The sequence below is a fragment of the Sarcophilus harrisii genome, chromosome 5, assembly GCF_902635505.1.
Source record: "Sarcophilus harrisii chromosome 5, mSarHar1.11, whole genome shotgun sequence".
Classification (NCBI taxonomy): Eukaryota; Metazoa; Chordata; class Mammalia; order Dasyuromorphia; family Dasyuridae; genus Sarcophilus; species Sarcophilus harrisii.
The window spans coordinates 187528778-187548160 of record NC_045430.1 but is presented as its reverse complement, the minus strand read 5'-3'; the positions used below and the strand labels follow the sequence as shown (position 1 = coordinate 187548160).

General features: G+C 35.6%; 1 protein-coding gene across 1 annotated transcript in view; it reads left to right on the top strand.

The window, feature by feature from the left end:
* Positions 1–19383, top strand: part of ATP6V0A4 (ATPase H+ transporting V0 subunit a4) — a 52481-nt gene that overhangs the window by 21951 nt on the left and 11147 nt on the right. Inside the window, exons 8-16 of the mRNA XM_023505466.2 lie at positions 4322–4404; positions 5554–5647; positions 7607–7819; positions 9619–9769; positions 10732–10871; positions 12639–12796; positions 13167–13260; positions 17667–17785; positions 18966–19182. Coding sequence (XP_023361234.1) covers positions 4322–4404; positions 5554–5647; positions 7607–7819; positions 9619–9769; positions 10732–10871; positions 12639–12796; positions 13167–13260; positions 17667–17785; positions 18966–19182 — 1269 coding nt within the window. The remainder of the gene's footprint in view (positions 1–4321; positions 4405–5553; positions 5648–7606; positions 7820–9618; positions 9770–10731; positions 10872–12638; positions 12797–13166; positions 13261–17666; positions 17786–18965; positions 19183–19383) is intronic.

The following is a 19383-nucleotide window of genomic DNA, read 5'->3' as shown; positions in this document are numbered from 1 at the left end:
AAGTTGCAGATCTGCTTTGACAGAGGGAGTTTTTTCACTGGGAGATTCTAAGTTATTGAAATCATGAATTCTGTTTTTTTTTTTTTTTAAGTAAATAAGTTTTAAAATCAAATTACAAAATGTAATTTTGTCATAGATACTTAGTCATCTGAAAAAAAGATCTAGGAAGCTTACTGTAATTCAACAGACCACTGGATATACTATTCTTCATGTGTGGGATGTAGAGAAGATCCTTACCCAAAATGACTACTCAGAGATCACTCAAAATAGAAAGCAGAAAGGTCGTTCATTATACCTCTGGAGGATGAGCCCTTCTATCACAAGATAAGGGGAAAAGAAAGCTCTGGGAAGGAAGGCTAAAGAAGTAATAGATACACAGCTTTTATACAAGAGATTACATCACAAGTAAGAGAGCATTGAGAAGGGAAGGGGGAAGCTTCTAATTGGTTGTTGCTATCTGGAAAGATTGGAATGGAAGGTTTCTATTTCCCCGAAATCACCTGATTTCTAGGAAACAGAAAATCAGGCCTTCAGACTTCAGATATAGCTGGCCAAGGCTCAAGTACATATGGGCCTGCCCATATTATACAGGTCATAGGGGAAACACAGAAATAATGAAAATAAAATACAGAAAAAGAATTCACATATTCTTGTAAATTCTTCACCTTTTCTCTCTATTCCACATATTCAGCACCTAGAGATGCATTTGGGTGTCATTTGTGTTCCCAAAGTAATCCTTGAAGTGAGAAAAGAAAAGGCAAAAAAAAACATGGAAATACCAAAATTTTAGTGAGGAGTGAAGGAGAGTAATCATCTGGAGACTAGTGATTAGATCAGGAGAATCTGGAGATTGCCTACCTACTTGCTGCAAGATTGTGCTAGCCCCAATTATTAATTCAACAATTCAATTGAATAAGCTCTAAACTTCTCTTATTTGAAAGGTAAAGAATTTATTTCTCTTTAAGGCATGTTGAATTGCCCAGGAAGTCAAGGAAGGAAAATTCCAAGCTCATAACTTCCTCAGATGAAGGAGGAATTTGCATAATAAAGTGTCATTTTTAGTGTCTTCACCTGCCTTTGCCATTCTCTCACAAGAGATTTACTGGCCTCTCTTTTGCTTTCCAGAGCTGGTTTTTGAAATTTATGAGTTAGACTGGTTTTATGTCAGGGTGTAAGAACATAAAGTGTAAATAAGTTACCTCCAGCAATGGAATATACTATCCCACAGCTGGCAAAGTTGTGTATTCCTGAGGTAATTTTGGAAAATAATATGGAATTATAGAATATCATATATCATATTACATGCAATACATTGTTATATACATATATTATACATTACACATACATATTACATGTGACATTATATAATTTATGTATTATATTGCATAATTACACAACTTATTCTATTAAATTGTCCAGAGCATGCTTTGGATGATCAGTTGTTACAAGTGTTATGTTAGAAGTCTCAGTATCCTCTTATGCAGAATGAAGGAGTTGGACTAGATGATCTCTAATTATAATAGCAAGCATCTATGTAGCACTTTTAAGTGTTTCAAAGCTCTTTACAAATAATATCTCATTTTATTCTTACAATAATCCTGTAAAATAGATATTATTATTATTATTACCTCTATTTTACAGATGAAAAAACTGAGGCAGAAAGAATTCAAATGACTTGTCCAGTAGTTGAAACCAAGTCTTGTCACTAGCTGCCTCTAATGCCCCTTTTTGTCCTAATGGGGAACAAATAGATCTATTTACACAAAGTGGTTTTTTTTTTTTCATTTTTCAGTAGTATTTGTTTTCCAAATACATGTAAAGACAGTTTTGAACAGTCATATTTGAAATACTTTGTTTTCCAAATTTTTCTCCCTTTACAATCTTTCTAAACTTATTTCCATATTTGTCATGTTGTGTAAGAAAAATCAGATCAAAAGGGAAAAAAAACCATGAGAAAGAAAGAAACACAAATAAAAAGTGAAAATATCATGCTTTGGTTCATATTCAGTCTCCATAGGTCTCTCTCTGGATGCAGATGGCATTTTCCACCCCAAGTCTATTGGAATTGCTTAATACAAAGTATTTTTATCATCTTAATAATAGTAACACAACACATGCACAAGCACACACACACACACACACACACACACACACACACAACCACCACTATCCAACAGTTGAACAAAGGTCAAAATGTCTATAATGTAATGGGATGGGATAGTGACAGGAAATAACAAATGTGAAGACAACAAAGAAATGAAGCTTCTGACAACTGCTTAAATGTAACCTGATTTGTAACATTTTGTAGATATATTCAAAGTAGGGACATAAAAATATATAGGATGAATTCCATGTAAAGTCAATAAATTATGTACTTATGTTAAATATAGAATCATAGATTTTTATTTGGAAGGGACCCTAGAAATCAACTAGTCTGACTTCATTTTACAGATGAGGAAATAAGAGAAAGAAAATGACAGTCAAAGTCCCATTCCTAATAAGTAGCAAATCTTGAACTCTTTCTATTACAGATTATATAAATATACAGAAGGTAATGATTTCACTTAAGACTCTGTAATTGTGAGTTTTATATTTGAAAATGTATTTTTTGATTGTACTGAACATTATAATAACAAAACTATTGTGGTCTCTAGGACTTTCTCCTTTTTCTTGAGTTTTCATGTAAAATGCCATATTTCTTTTTAAAAATTTTGTTTAGTTTATTTTTGTGGGTTTTTTTTTTTTTTTTAGCTTTTAATTTTCAAAACATATGCATAGAAAGTTTTCAACCTTCACCCTTGCAAAAGCTTGAGTTCCAAACTTTTCTTTTCCCTCCCTTCCCTCCAACCCTCCCCTAGGCAAGTAATCCAATATTTGTGAAACACCACATTTTAATGACAAAGGGATATCTCCAAAGCTACTTTCCCTTCCTCCTCTCCCTTAAATGCTGGGGGCTCAATGGGTGGATTGAATTCAACAGTGGAATTCTTTTACTACCTCTGTGAAAGGCATTGGAATGAGTTGGGATTTGGAACAGAGGGCAAGATTTGCTATTTTGTGGGCACTTGTACAATTAAGTTAGTGGAGATTTAGAACCATCCTGACATTAAAAGTTAAAGGTTCCTTTTCTCTGTTTGGTCACCCAACTGGAAAAAACATGAACCAGAAAGTCAGTCTATGGAAAACAGAAGGGACTTGACTTAATGCTACTTACTATTTGTGTGATCTGGACAAGTCCTTTAATCAGTTTGGTCCACTCTTTATTAAACTGAAAAATGATAAGTTTAACTAGAGAGTTCTATAATCCTCTGATTTAATGCCATGTAAGCAATTAGTGATGATGATGAAGAATAACTAGCAATTGATAATAATACTTTTCGAGATTTGCAAAGTGCTTTAAAAATGTATCTTCTCTATCTTCACCACAACTTGGGAAAGTTGGTATGATTATTATCTCTATTTTAAAGATCTGAAAACTTGAGGTAAATAGATTAAATGACCTGGCCAGAGTTATTTAACTACTCCGTGCCAAAGGCTGTATTTGAAATGGGGTCTTACTGACTCTAAGTCTAGCTCTCTATTCATAAGTCACTAATTCTTTCCTAGGAGTGGCAACCTGGAGCAGTGGAAAGAATTCAAATACACTAGTGACTAAATTTCTATTTTTCCCAAGGTGTAAAGGGGACGATAATAGTTCCCACTTCTCTGGATTGTTGTAGGGATAACATGAGACATATTTGTAAAGTACTTTGCAAATGAAGTACTCTATAATTGCTAGTTATTATTGCTGTTATTAGTCCTTATTGTCATTCACTGTCTCATGTAACTCAAGCAAAAGTTGATGATTGGTGGACAGTGATGAAAACATTTTTGGAAAACTTTCTAGCTTCTATCATTAGAATAGATGTGTGTGTGTTTAAATTCTAGGCTATCTCCTTTGCAAAACTGGTCTACAATATGGTTTTTATATTTGAAAATTTATTTGTTGATGTATTTAAGATTATAATCAATTGTAATAATACATTTTGGTCTCAAGGAGTCCTATTGCAATGGATTTTCTTCTTTTCCTTAATTTCATATAGAACACACCACATTTCAGTAGCAAAGGGATCTCTTTACATATGTTTTAGACATGGTTAATGTATTGATTAGTTTTTCTAAATTATTTTTCCTCTTTTTTTTTTTTTTTAAAGAATAGCATAATAGGATAAAGAATAGCTCAATAGAATAAAGGGATAATTCTATGAGAACGGAAATATTGCATTATTTGCTATAACAAAAGATAAAACAAACTTCTAATAATTATACTGTTATCTTTCAGAAAGAAGAGCTGAAAAAGAACATATTCATCATATTTTATCAAGGGGATCAACTCAAAAAAAAAGTCAACAAAATTTGTGAAGGGTAAGAAGAGCATGGGGATAGCTATTTCCATCCTGGGTCTGTGTCAACATTAATTGGAAAAATTTAGAAAAAAGAGTACATTTTATGGGGCTGAGATTTTAAGGACTACTTGAATTTTCTGGTGACCATTCATCCCCTACACCTGGCATTATAACCAGTTTTTAATTACTTAATTAAATTGTGGGAAGCCCAGGGAGAGTCCAGATAAACAAAATCTATAGGTGGTTCAAAACAATTGCATTCTCTGCTGAATGTATCACCAACTGCTAAGTCAGTGTTTTCTTGTGGATCCCTTTTGCATTTGGTGAACCCTATAGTCCTCTTCTCAGAAAAGTGCTTTTAAATGTGTAGAATTCATATGGGTCAAAAAGTCAGTTATGTTGAAATGAAGATGTAAGTTTTTTTTTTTCTAAGTTCATAGACCTTGAAATCATAGGTCGCAGATTTTTTTGTGAGTTCTGGTTATAACCCTTGTCCCAAATGGAAGGAAAATGGACTAATCTGTATTTCTCCTTTTAGTCTGTGTCTGCAGAAGTAAGCTCTGTTTAGTTCCGAGGCATACAGACCTATATCTAGAAGAGCTGATTATGAAATTCTGACTCCAACATGGGCCATGTCTCCCCTGTAGCTTCACTGCTTAAGTTGCTCAGAAGTTTTGTGGTTTGAAAGCAGGCCATTTATGAAATAGAATCCCAGTGGTGATTCCCAATTATAGTAAATGAAATGGGAAATCCTCGTCCTGGGATTTGTTTCCCAGTTATCAAGAAATTGATTTTGCTCATTTTGCTCAGGAAATCATTCATATCCCAAGTCTGTAGCCACTTAAGAATTGCCAAGTTCTTTTGAAATGGTGGCTCAACAGATAAGAGTGCCAAACCTAGAATCAGAAAGATTGATGTTTCTGAATTGAAATCTGGCCTCAAATACTTACCAGATGTATGTCTATGGCCAAGTTACTTAGTTTGCCTCAGTTTCTTCATCTGCAAAAGGAGCTGGAGGAGGAGATGGCAGACCATTCTAGTTCCTCTGCCAAGAAAACTCCAAGTGGGGTCATGAAGAGGGGAAAAAATGAATGAAAAACTTTGAAATATGGTAGAGATTCTCTAGATGTCTTCAGTAATGCTACATGGAACATCTTTTGGCACACAGATTTAGGGCTACTGTTTATCCCTGTCCTGAAGTGGCTTCTGAGAGGAGAGAAATGTTGGCCAACGTCAATGTGAGGCTGGAGGATTTAAATACTGTAAGTAAGAATTATTTTTTTCCATTGGGGGTGATTGTGATGATTATCAAGAACCTCTTTTGAGTGAGGGTCATAGCAGTCAGTATGGAATAATGGATAAATTCTGCTTTAGATACATCCTTGACAGCTAAGTGGTACAGGGTCATTGGGTCAGAAGTCAGCAAGACTCGAGTTCAAATCTTGTCACAAATGGATATAATAATGATTCCTATCTCACAGGTTCCTTGTGAAGTTCAGATAATATTTGTAAAACATTTGGCAAATGCAAAAACACCACACAAATAGCTATTATTAGCTGTGATCATGATTAAGACACTCCACCTCTCTGTGGTTCATTTATCTCATCTGTAAAATTAGAGTTGGACTTGTTGGTGTCTAAAATCCCTTCAAGTTTAAATCCATGGTTTTGTGGTTCTCATTCCCTTTTGTTGCAACAGATGGTGTATAGTGTCTAAAGGGAGGCATTGAGGTACTAGAAATTATGTTCAATTTGGAGTCTTAAGATCTGTATTGAAGTCCTTGGTTCTTTCTATATATTGAGTTTACAATTCTGAGCCTCATTTTGCCCATCTGTAAAATGGGAGTGATAAAATTTGCAATACTTGGGATTGTGATAAGGAATACTATGAAGATTTGCAATACCATAAGGTTGTGATAAGGAGCAGATGAGATAAAGTATGTGAACACGCTTTGAAAATTGTAAAATACTATGTATACATGTCAGCTATTACTTTTTAGGCCTCACTTGAAATCTGGCTGATGTATTCAAGATCATAGATAATGTGTAATATAACCAAATGACAATCATGTGCCAACATTTGGAATTTATTCCATTTATCATTCATGATTTGAGGGTTTCTTTTTAATCCCATCTTAAATTCCAGCTATATTGACAAAACATCAATCCCAGAATTCTAGAATTTGTAGTGCCTGGGGCTTAGACTAAATATCTTGGTATCTTAGACTGTTAATTTTCCTTCTTTATTGAAAGGAAATTGTGGCCTAGGGATGAGATAATTTACCTAACCTCACACAGCTAGTTAGTGATAGATTAAGTCCTGGGTTTTCTGAAACAATATCTAGTCATCTTTCTGTCTATCATGTGGATATCTAGTGAGATCTTTGTGTCTGAGACTCCCTCCTGATTCAGAGGTCCTGAGTTACTTTGGGCAATTCTTCTCTGGCTTAGCCCAAATAGCATTTGGGAATTGGTATTCCCCTAAAAGGTGGTCATCAACTTCCCTTATTAAATACTTATATTCTCTAAGAATCAACTATGGAATGTTCAGTTGTGTCCGATTCTTGTAACCCGTTTGGGATTTTCTTGGCAATGACACTGGAGTAGTTTGTCATTTCCTTCTTCAGCTCCTTTTACAGATGAGGAAAACAAGGCAAATAAATAGAGGTAAATGATTTGCCCAGGATCACAGAGCTACTAAGTGTCTGAGATGGGATTTGAACTCGTGAAAATGAATTTTCCTGACTCCATATCTGGTATTCCTTATACCATGGTGTCACCTAGATGCTAACCGTGTAGCCATGAACACAAATCACAATCTCTCTGGACTTTGGTTTCTTCCTCTGGGGCCTGGGTTCAAATTCCGACTGATACTCCCAATATAACTGGACAAGTCACTGTGAATCTCCCTGAGATTCTTCATTTCCAAAATCTATCTGAAGTTTGGACTAGCTGACCTCTTGGGAGCATATTTCAGGTGTATATCTGTATCTGGAAAGGGGATGGATGACCAAAAGTCCCCTTCAAATTTCTGAATGTGGTTGGAGCTAGATTAAGGCATGGACACAATTAATCCACAACTATATATGATAAGTGACTTCTGAATCATATTCACTCTAGGCGCTCAGTGGAAGTCAAGATCACTTCCAGATTTTCCACGAACATGTCCCTGGTTCCCATTTTTAGTGGATGTGTAATTATCTCTCTATTTGGTCTTATAGGTCATAACTCAAACGGAATCACACCGCCAGCGACTACTGCAGGAAGCGGCTGCCAACTGGTATTCGTGGAGCATCAAAGTACAGAAAATGAAAGCCATCTACCATGTCCTAAATTGCTGCAACATTGATGTAACCCAGCAGTGTATTATTGCTGAGATCTGGTTCCCGGTGGCAGATACTGTAGCTATCAAAACAGCATTACAGCAAGGAGTTGTAAGTAACTAGCAAGAGCAGCAGAGAAGGGATGTTTGAAGGTGCTTGGGGAGCTATGCTGTTCTGTAAAGTATCCTTGCCTCTTTTACCACAACTCCTTGACTGGGATGTCAGGATCACTGAGTGAGTTAGTGGGAAAGCTGGTAGAAACCCAGTCTTTCAGGGTTATTCCTAAATACAGCTATCTTCTGGGGAGTTGAACGTCAGATTTGAATGGATGTTGAGGAAGTATACATGGAGAAGTCGCTACACATGGAAAAACCTGCCTGCTATTCAATGGGGCTTGAGTTTACTCTGTGTGTATGTGTAATCCTATCCCTTGGAGGAATACAACTTTGGACCCAAGAATTTGTTGAAAATAATGCCATTCCCTACAGAAGTCACAGTAGGATTGATACTTGAAATTTGAATGTTTCCTTTCCTCTTTTTATGACTGATCTCCAGGTGGCAGTTGAGAGAATTTGTGGATAACTATCCTCTACAAATAGCCTCTGGGCCCATTTATGTCCTTGTAGAAATTAACATTCTAAACTCAGGTCTTTTTTGCAAAATGTCTGGCAGGAGCAGTAGATTGCTAAGCTGTTCAGAGTTTAATAGTACTAGGCTCTGAGTATACAAAGCTATATACATATTTACATATCTATCAATCTCTAAATATATATATAAACCTATATATTTATATAGAGAGAAATGGAAGAATCCCTATCCTCAAGGTTCCACTCCTAGAGGAGACATTCTATAATCTGTACTTAACCTCTTGGACCACTTCTTTTGTCCTTTATATCAAGATGGTATTTTCACCAGCAATGGGGTTAAATTGAAAGCAAGGGGCTTGGGAATAGTGCTCATGAACTCCGAGTGTTATAGGAAAAGCACAAAAATCCCTGGACTTAGGTTCAGTCTCACTAAGAAGATTGGATATTTCCTTTAAATGACAAACAGCCATATCCAAAAGCTCCTGGGAGAGTAAGATCACTAGGAGCTAGGGCAGCAGATGAAAGAGTTTGGCTCTTGAGTCACTGTTTTAAGATCTATGATCTAGGGGCAGGTAGATGTCACAATGAATAGAGCACTGGCCCTGGATTCAGGAGGACCTGAGTTCAAATTCAGCCTCAGACATTTACTAGCTAGGTGACCTTGGGCAGGCTTCCCTCAGAAAGATCTATGATCTAATATCCAATATAGGAAAAACCAAAATTAAAACCAGAATTGTAGACTAATGTTCTCATTGAGAGGAGGCCAAGCAGTTATTTACTTATGAATTCACAGCAGTGAGTAATAATTCAATTGCCTTCTGACAACTCTCCCCATTTGGGATCACTGTTTTCTCACTTTCTTTGAGGATTCCCTATTACTGTCCTTAGGTTGAAATAAACTCTTCACTTTGTCATTTAAAGTCTACTTAAATATGGTCCCACTTTTACATTATTCTTTTTTATGAAGTCTTCATTATATTCAAATTGGTCTATTTCTGTTCCTTGAAATTATAATTCCATTCTTTCCTCTGTCCCCTTTCCACAGACTGTCCCCAATGCCCAAGATACCCTCTACTCCTTAGAATTCCTTCAAGACTCATCTCAGCTGCCACTTCTATCAGGAAACATTTTCTGATAATCCACTTGTTCACACTTTCTTCAAATTATTAGCTTTGGTGTAGTATATCTCAGTAGAATGTAAGCTTCTTGAGAGCAGGCTTTCTCCTTGTATCTTCAGTATCCTCAACCTTGCATATAGAAGATGCTTAATGAATGTTTTTTGAATTTAACTGAATTGAAATTGACTTTTTTTTCCCATTTCAGGACAGAAGTGGCTCACCCATTGCCCCCATTATGACAGCAGTGGAAATGAAATCAACTCCTCCTACTTTTAATAGAAGCAATAAATTCACTGCTGGCTTTCAGAACATTGTGGATGCTTATGGAGTAGGGAATTACCGGGAGATGAATCCAAGTAAGTGGATCTCAGTGTATTTTAGAGATATAGTCAATGACAACCTGAAAGAGTATATCAGAAAATCAATTGGTGGATACTCATATCAATAGCATCATGTTGTTCATAAGATGGCATTCAAGTTCAGGATGCCCTTGAGTAAGAATTTATGCTTGTTTATAATGTTGAATGTAGAGTTTGCCCAAGCAGGCAAATCCATGTTTTGCTTCTTCTTCTTCTTCTTTTTTTTTTTTTAAGATCATAGCATCAGAATATCTCTTTAAATCCAATTAAGATCATAATTTTCTTGAACAGTTTCATGAATGCCATGGGATTCCATACTCTGGGAGAATTCTTGGGAAAGGACTTCTGGATACTTGAAATTCTTATAACTAGTGGTAATCATCTAAACTTGATTTTTAAGTTCTAGAACAACATGACTTCTTAATATCATGAATAATTTCCCTTTAAACTCTGTAGGGAAGTTGGTGTCTTTTTCCTGGTATTTTCATGAAACAGTCTGTCAGATCACATCCAGCCAAGACTAGATGCAGAACGAATGGACAAGCACACAATTCTTACAGTTAGACTCGATATGGGTGATAACCATCCCTACCAGTCCAGTGGTAGAACCAGAGGCATAGAAACAATGAATCCTATCATGGTGTCTTGGACTTTGAGCAAGGGAGAAGAGCCACAACCCAAGAATCATAATTCCCATCAAAACTGGCCATCTAAAATAGCCCACAACTGCTGCCAGTTATCACTGAAACAGCTTAATAGATTCTTATTGATTGATTGATTGATTCAAAGTTTCATCCATTTCTAGCTCTATAGTTCTAAAAAAAAGATTAAAGTTTTTGGAACTCTTCTCTAGATAACTCAGTAGTTAAAGAAATCTGTCTGAGGACTTGCAAAGTGTTTCTTAAATTAGCTGTCTGAGTTTTAATTTAAATTAACTCAAGCTTCCTCTTCTCTAACAGCCCCCTACACCATCATTACTTTCCCCTTCCTGTTTGCTGTGATGTTTGGAGACTGTGGCCATGGAGCTATCATGCTGATTTTGGCCCTTTGGATGGTCATGAATGAAAAAAGTTTGCTTGCCCAGAAGAACACCAATGAGGTGAGCATCTAACACTAAACATCTAACCTGATTTCCCTTTCAACTTTTAGCTCAAAAAGAAAGGAGTTTTATATAGTGGGATGAACTAGAAGTTCTAAGTTTTATTTATACTTTCCCACAAGTTATGTGATCTTAGAAAAGGAGAACATATGACCATAAATTATCCTAAGCTTATCCTAGGGACTTTAGAGGCCATTTGGCTTACCCTAAACTCTCCTTTTACAGATGAGGAAACTGAGAAACTCAAAGAGATTAAGGAACTTGTCCAAAACCACATAGCTAGGAAGCATCTGAGGCAGTATTTGAACTGAGGTTGCCAGAGTCCAAGTCCACCACTCCGTCTACTATTCCATGTAGCCCCCTAAGTTGCTGAACTACTCTGGACCTCGTATCTTTATAAATTCAATTTTAAAATGAGAGCTGGAGCTACAGAAAACTGGTCGTTCCTTTAAAATCTAAAATTCTGTTTCCATGAACAATATTTTGTTCTCTCCCAGAGAAAGAGAAAGCCAGATGACAGAATGCATAGAATTCTGGCTCTGGAAGTAGAAAGACCTGAATATAATTTGAATTATATTCAAATTATAATATCGGACACTTACTTGCTATGTGATTCTGGGAAAGTGACCTCTGTTGCTTCAGGTTCCTCAACTGTAAATGGAGACAGTAATAGAAACTGTGTTCTAAGGATGTTGTGAAGATCAAATGAGATAGTCTTTGTATGCACAGAGCTTGGCACACAGTAAATGCTTAATATATGTTTGGACAGCCAGGTGACACAGTGGATAGAGTGCTGAGCCTAGAGAAAGGAATATTCATCATCTTCATGAGTTCAAATATGGCTTCACTCACTAATTAGCTGAGTGACCCTTTTGCTTCAGTTTTCTTATTTTTCAAATAAGCTTGAGAAGGAAATGGCAAATAACTCCAATATCTCTGCCAAGAAAACCCAAATGGGGTCACAAAGAATTGGACATGGCTGAACTGACTGAACAGCAACAGATAAATGCTTGTTCACTTGATATTTGTTTTAAAGAGAAAAGGTTTTATGTTCTTGTTATAGTTTCCCCTCCAAAAATTTAAATGTGTGTCTTACTTGTGGTTAGCCTATTAATGCTCTTCATCTGTTTCCCTATCCCTACTTCATGAATCCTGATAGAAAAAGGGTTTTTTAGTTGGTAATATATTATCATTTTCTAATGTCCTCCAGCCCCTTTAAGCCCTTTAAGCTATATGGAAAGCACAAATCTGACCAATATCTGAAGAATTTTATATATATATGCATATACTAAATACAGATCAATTTGACTTTGTGTAGTTAATACTAGATAGACCACCTGTCAGTTGATGCAAAAGTATTATAATTATACTTTAATGTAAACATTTTCATCCTTCTATTTTTTTTTTTTTTTTTTGCTTCTTGAATTAAAAAAATAAATAACCTGCATCATTTGGCACATCAGTTCTTCAAGTTATTCTTAAATTCTGGTCCTTTTGGTGTTTCATCACTTCTAGGATGAATTTATTTTTTAAAGAAGCTACATTGGATCATTTTGTGATTTGACTATTCAGTGATAATTAAGCAAAAGCAGTTTGCTTTTATTCTTTGTTTTGAAAAATGATTTTTTAAAAAAAAGTGATGACCATTGCATAAAGGGGATATTGTACCATGAAAAGGGTGGGAAATGGCCTTGAAAGATCCATCATTGAAGATAAAAGATCAGTGTCCAAGTATAATCTTCTAACCCTCTGTCTCTTTTTGAGCAGATCTGGAACACCTTCTTCAATGGACGATATTTGATCTTGCTCATGGGTTTCTTCTCTGTCTACACTGGCTTCATATACAATGACTGTTTCTCCAAGGCTCTCAATATCTTTGGCTCCTCCTGGAGTGTTCGGTCCATGTTTACAAATGGCACATGGAAGTAAGTGATTGAAATTTACTCAGGCTACTCTTTGACCACTCAAGACAACTTTGTGGCATGTCATCAGTTTTTTAGTGGGGAAATCCAGGCCCAGAGGCTTTAATTAGTCAATGCAGTCTCCTCTTGGGACTAACAGATGTCTTTTATCTGTTAATTGATTCAACAAAGGTATTTGTTGATATATCTTAGAGAAGATACAAATCAGTCAACAATTAACAAATATTTATTAAACTCCTACTATGTACAAAGGATCTTGTGTTATAGTAAGAGAGATAAGAAATTCTATAAGGTCTTCTTTGGTGTTCTGATATGAACCCATGCTCAAAATATTTTTATCACCTAATTAATTATTCCTTTTGTTTTTTTGCAGTTCTCACTTGGTGGAAACCAATCCCATTTTGCAGCTGGACCCAGCTGTCCCTGGAGTATTTTCTGGAAATCCATACCCATTTGGGATTGACCCGGTAAGAATGCAAAGTTGGGGCAGAAGTTCTGGCAGTAGCCCTTTGGGGTTTAGATCCAGCATTTGGTCACTGGGCATTTACTGAGTGCCCTCCATTTGTCCAACTGTGAAGAAACTAAAGACAGAAAACATGGTGATTGATTCATCCTATCTTAGAATCACTTTATGCCAATTGTATCACCAAATACAGAAATAGACTCTCAGATCTGGAAGGATTTGAGAAATTATATAACCCGACCCTTCTACACCAACTATTATTTTGAATGGAGGGCCAGGAAAAAAAAAAGGTGTTTGGACTCAAACAGAAGCTAATCACTTAATCTCAGCCTCTTCAGTTTCTTCAATTGTAAAAAGTTATGCTATACGAAGCACCACGGGGTTGTTGGGAGGAATTTGCTTTTGAAAACCTTCCAGTGTTGTCCCTATGTGATTGGTCATTGTTACAAACTGGCAATAGCTTAAATTAAAAATAATTAAAAAAATAAAGGATAGATCAGGACATGTGGATTCAGATATCTCCTGATGGATATGTTAATTAACTTCTGAATCTCAGTTTAATCATCTGTAAAATATCAATTATAATCACTAGTATTTATTTTGTAATTTTTTTATTAAAGCTTTTTATTTTCAAAATATCACTAGTATTTATAAAGGTTAAGGTCTGCAAAGCGTTTTACAAATATCTCATTTTAATTAATGGTGATAGTTAATATTTATATAGTGTTTTATCATGTACCAATCACTGTGCTAAGTGCTTTACCATTAGTATTTTATTTGATCCTCACATTAACCATGAAAAATAGGTGCTGATTTTACTATCATCTCAGTCTCAGAGATGAGGAAACTGGAAGACAGAAGATAATAAACTGCTCAGGGTCACAGAGATAATAAGTGACTAAGGGCATATTTGAGCTCAGGTTGTCCTGACTCCAGGTCCAGCTATCTATCTATGTATCACCTAGCTGCCGATTAACACCTTTAATGCCTGCCTTGAAAAGTTGTTGCAAAGTTCATTTGCTTTCAAATCTCAAGAACTCATTTATTATTATTAGAAATTCACATTATATTCTTTATAAGGTATATTAAAAAAAGGAAAAAGGAGAAAGGGCTTCCCCTTTTTGGTAAATTAATATTTCCACCATTCTTGAAAGACATAATCTGTAGAAGTACACTGTGTATAGGGGTAGCTTTTATCATTAGTTTCTGAGATCCTCGCCATCACTAGGACTTATATAGAATTATTCAGTGACCTGTGGAAAACATATTTATGAAAACCTTTTGGGAAACAATGGGACATATATGTTAATAATTAGATTTTTGTGAAACATTTTTTTAAAAATTCTACTTTTAAATCTAACTGAATTAGGTTAGAAACCATCCATTAAAAGCCATAGTTATTAGATGCATTAACCACAAGGTGGCAGCCTTGCTATCCAAAAAGACCCTCTATGATTTCTAAGGGGCCATCACCAGAAACATTGACAACAAATGCTTCTGTTCTGTCCTTCACCTAACATGGCTCCTGGTCCTGCAGCGTTAGAGATAATGATGCAGCCAGGCAAGGTGAAAGAAGCAAAAAGCCTTTGCCCCCTCTCAACACTACCTAGTTCTAGGGTATACTCTCCTACCAAGTCAAGTGCTTTTAATCTTTCATTAAATTGTAAAATAAAAAGCTTTATTCTCCATAGAGGCAATTTCAAGCATCAACATGCATATGGGGCTAGGGGCAGTCTGTAAAATTCAGAATTATTTCCTTTAAAATAGATTTACTGATTGTTTCCCCTTTTTCTTTTCCACTTCTTAATCTAATGGGAGTTTAGCCCAAAGGTCTTCTACTTCATCCCTTGTTTTATTGCAAAGCAAATACTTCTTATTTCTCTCTTGCCCAGTGAAGGAAACAGAAAGGATAGATAATTAGTGAATCATTAATTATTGGCTTTTTGACAAAACACGGCCAGTGTGTAACTTCCATTCCTTACTACCATTTAATTCTTATGCCATTTCATTTACCTGATATATTCAAAATAAATAAAAAACAAAACATTGACTCTATACTATATATAGTATATGTGTGTTTGTAAGAATGTGTGTGTGTGTAATCTATATCTATCTATCTATCTATCTATCTATCTATCTATCTATATCTCGTCCTAGTGCCTCTGTGTGTGTGTGTATTGGGGATATTAACTTTGAATGGGAGCAGAGCCTTTGGAATCCCCTAAATATTTCCCTGATCCAGGAATTGCTCAGGTTTTGATCGCTTGAAACCTAGTCCTGAGATCTGCTGGAGATGGCAAACTGATGTCACCTCTTTTTTTTTCCAGCTGTCACCCCAAAATCTGGTATTCTCCTTGTCTGACTATGGGGTTCCTTTCATCAGACAATTGCCCTTTCCTTCACTGGTCCTTAAAATGATAGATTTTGAAATTTAAGAAGATTAAGGTAATCTCAAACATTTTGGTCCCCTTTAAACTCTTTAAAGTTTTGGAGGACCCCCTTCCAAAATTATAAATATTTAATATTTATAATATTAGAAATTTTAAAATTTAGAATTATTATGAAAATAGTTTTGATCTCCTAGACTCCTTGAAAGTATCTTGGGACCATATTTTAAGAACCATTAACTTTCTCGTAGAAACAGAATGTCCAAAGAAAAGTGGAGGACTAGCAGCTGTGCCCAGAATTTGAATCAAGGGTCTTTGATCATAAATCCATTACCTTTTCTACCATGTTGAAGGAGCCTAGATTCCCAAAAGTAATGATCTCCTTTGGAAATGAGTAGAAAACCATTTCTCCAGGGTATTGGCCTTAAGCTAAAGAAGTCTTACACAATTTTTTCCTGGATGTCCAATTCATGAATTATTAACAATTACTTTCTTACCTGGGATCTTTACGTAACCTAGTTGTGCAGCTATAAGCTTCTCTAGTAGTATTATTGTCCACCTAGTTCTGACAATCCCAAACGAACTTTTCTTTTAGCATTCTCTCCCATTCCAGTTACAGCCAGCCATTTGCCTTTTCCAAGTCTTTTGTAAAGCAACAGAAAGTATTTGTCAAGGTTTTTTTTTTTAATCCCTTCAACAGACATTTGTTATTTATTGCATTTAAAGCAATGCTCTTTGTCTATACTAAAGCTTCTTAAACTCTGGATCTCAACTCCATATGAGGTTCTGTCACTGAATGTGGGGGTCGTGAAAAATTTGGCAACATTAAAAGGTTTCTGAATGCAATGACCAAAAATTCATTCAAAACCAAACAAGTAACAAATCTGAGGTCTTTCTGGCAGTGCTTGCCCATGTTGCATCCCTCAACTTCCTTGCAGCCTAGATTTTGAGCACACGACATGGGTACTTTGCATTGCACGTGAATGCACCAGAAACACCTCAGCTCAAATTCCAGAAGGGGTTGCATAAAAATTCTGGGGTAAAAAGGTATTGTTTGTGGAAAAAAATGTTTAAGAAGTACTAATTTACACCATGTCTAGGAAAACGTGAGAGGCAATGTGGTAATGTGAATGGAGTATCCAATGTCCTGAACATCCAAGAAATCCCAGGTTCACCTCCTGCGTGACACAGACTGACTTTATGTGTCATCCTGGACCTTAACAAAATCTCTCATTATTGAGAGGTTTGTCAAATTTCTAAGGCTGTGAATTGCAGAATAACTCCTATTGATCTGTTGTAGAAAAGAAAGTTTTCCTTGTAGAGTCCCTTTTGCTAATTAAATCAAAGGTTCAGAACCCTGTCCTCTGATACTTTTCTTTCACCCAAATCTTACTGAAATGAGTAGATAGACATCAACTGTGCTCACATTTTCGCATTTCCAAGGCTTATAAGACTTATGGCTATTTGTATCCAGAAGAAAGGGGGTTGCATTTATAAATGAGTTTCTAGATTGTCTATATAAATCTTTGCTTCTGTGGTAGAGGAAGAGATTAAAATGGGTTCCAGATCTTAAGTATTGGAGACTGCTACTATTAACAGAAAAATGTTGTTTAATCATTTCTCAATTGTGACCTCATTGGGGTTTCTGGGCAGAAATACTGAAATGATTTGCCATTTCCTTCTCCAGTTCATTTTACAGATGAGGAACTAAGGGAAACAAGGTTAAGTGACTTTCCTCAACATCCTCCTGACTCCATCCATTGTGCCACCAAGCTGTACCTAGAAAATCGAAAAAAAGGAAAAAACAGAAAATAGGAAAGACATAACACTTATGATAGAATCTTTTCCCTTTCTTCTGAATCTTTACAATGTATTTTGAATACAATAGTATAATTTTAAATTAGTTACCAGCTAATTTTTTTTAACAAGGGAATATGGAAGAAATAGAAGACTACTTCTTTCCCAGGTAAAAAACAAATTTTTTTTTTAAACCCTTATCTGATATATTTATCTTTCCATCTAGGTCTGGAACATTGCTGCAAACAAACTCACATTTTTGAACTCCTATAAAATGAAAATGTCTGTCATTTTGGGGATCATCCAGATGGTTTTTGGGGTTATTCTTAGTCTTTTCAACCACATGTAAGTTCTACATTTGAGCCATGTGTTTATTCGCATCAACAATTTGACCAGTCAACATTTTACCATTTAATTATTATCTCTGGGTCTCATTGTGAAAGAAAGCTTGGCAGTAATTAATAAAATGCATTTCTTGGCTGGTCTAACAATAGGGATATTAGTTTAATATTAGTTGATCATTAAAAGTAACTAATTATCTTAAATATTGGTTTAAATTGGTTCTTCTTCTTAACCCTTGTCATAGGTGGTTTCTGTCTAAACAGCAGTTGAACTATATGGGTGCTCAGGAGACCATAATAGGTTATGATCTATGGTTTTGGGGAAGATTGATGCTGGTGTTTACATGAGGCAATCCTAAGAAAATTTCCCCTTAAGTGAGGCTTTATACCTAAATACAATTGGCATAAGATGTTCCATTGCCTTTCTCACGCTTCTTGCCTGCATCATCCCAGACAGAAAACTCCATGGAGCTGCAATTTGATGGGTTCTGACTAGCCTTGATGATGTCTGCTCTGTTAATTCTGAATTCTTGGTCTATAGAACCGAAAGAATACACTATACAAAGCCACTTTTGAGATTGTCAACCTCCTAAAAGCAGGGGTTCTTAACAATGAACCTGAATTTTTAAATATTTTGCATCAAATTTTTGCATTAATACAAATTTTATTTTATGCATTTGAAAAACATTACTCTGAAAATTCACCAGACTGGCCAAAGAGTCAATTACACACAACAGATTAAAAATCCTTTCTCTAAAGCAAGTGACCAAGTTATTGCATAGAAATTGGCAGTGAGACAGCTGATGCTAAACTCATTGACTTTCTCTACCCCACCTTAACCTCATCCCACCATCTGTTTTTTTCCCTTTCCTTCTGTACTTATTTTTCCTTTTCTTCTTTTGTTCATTTTTTTAAAGTCTTTAAATGATTTTCAACCCCCTGGTGAACCTTAGAATGAATGATTTTGCTAAGCAGTAGAAGGGTTATCATGGAGACTTGCCATAATTTGAAATATGAAGTCTGGAAAATGAGTTGAATATCAAGTCTCTGCTGAGTTATTTTATTAGCTTAGGAACTGCTTATGATTCCATCTAAGCAGGTCATCCAGGATCCCTATAGAGAAGATATTCTTCTGGTTGTTTATTTTAAATTTCTCTTCCACCCTACTCTTTTTTGTTAAACAGATATTTCAGGAAAACTATAAATATCGTTCTACAATTCATTCCCGAGATGATCTTTATCCTTTGTCTATTTGGCTACCTCGTTTTTATGGTCATTTTTAAATGGTGCCAGTATGATGTCTACACATCCCGAAGTGCCCCAAGTATTCTCATCCATTTCATCAACATGTTCCTGTTCAATTATGATGATCCAACCAGTAAGCCCTTGTATGCACACCAGGTATTCATTTTTATCTTGATGCATTTGAAAGAAAATTTAAATTGCAATTATGAATAAATGTTCCTTGATTTAGGTGACTTTACTTCTGAAAAGTTGACATGAATTGAATTTGTATAAATTACGATGATAGAAAAATCATAGGAGTAGAACTAAAAGGTGTCAGAGGCCAATCTAGTCCAAACTTTTCATTTTCCAGTTGAA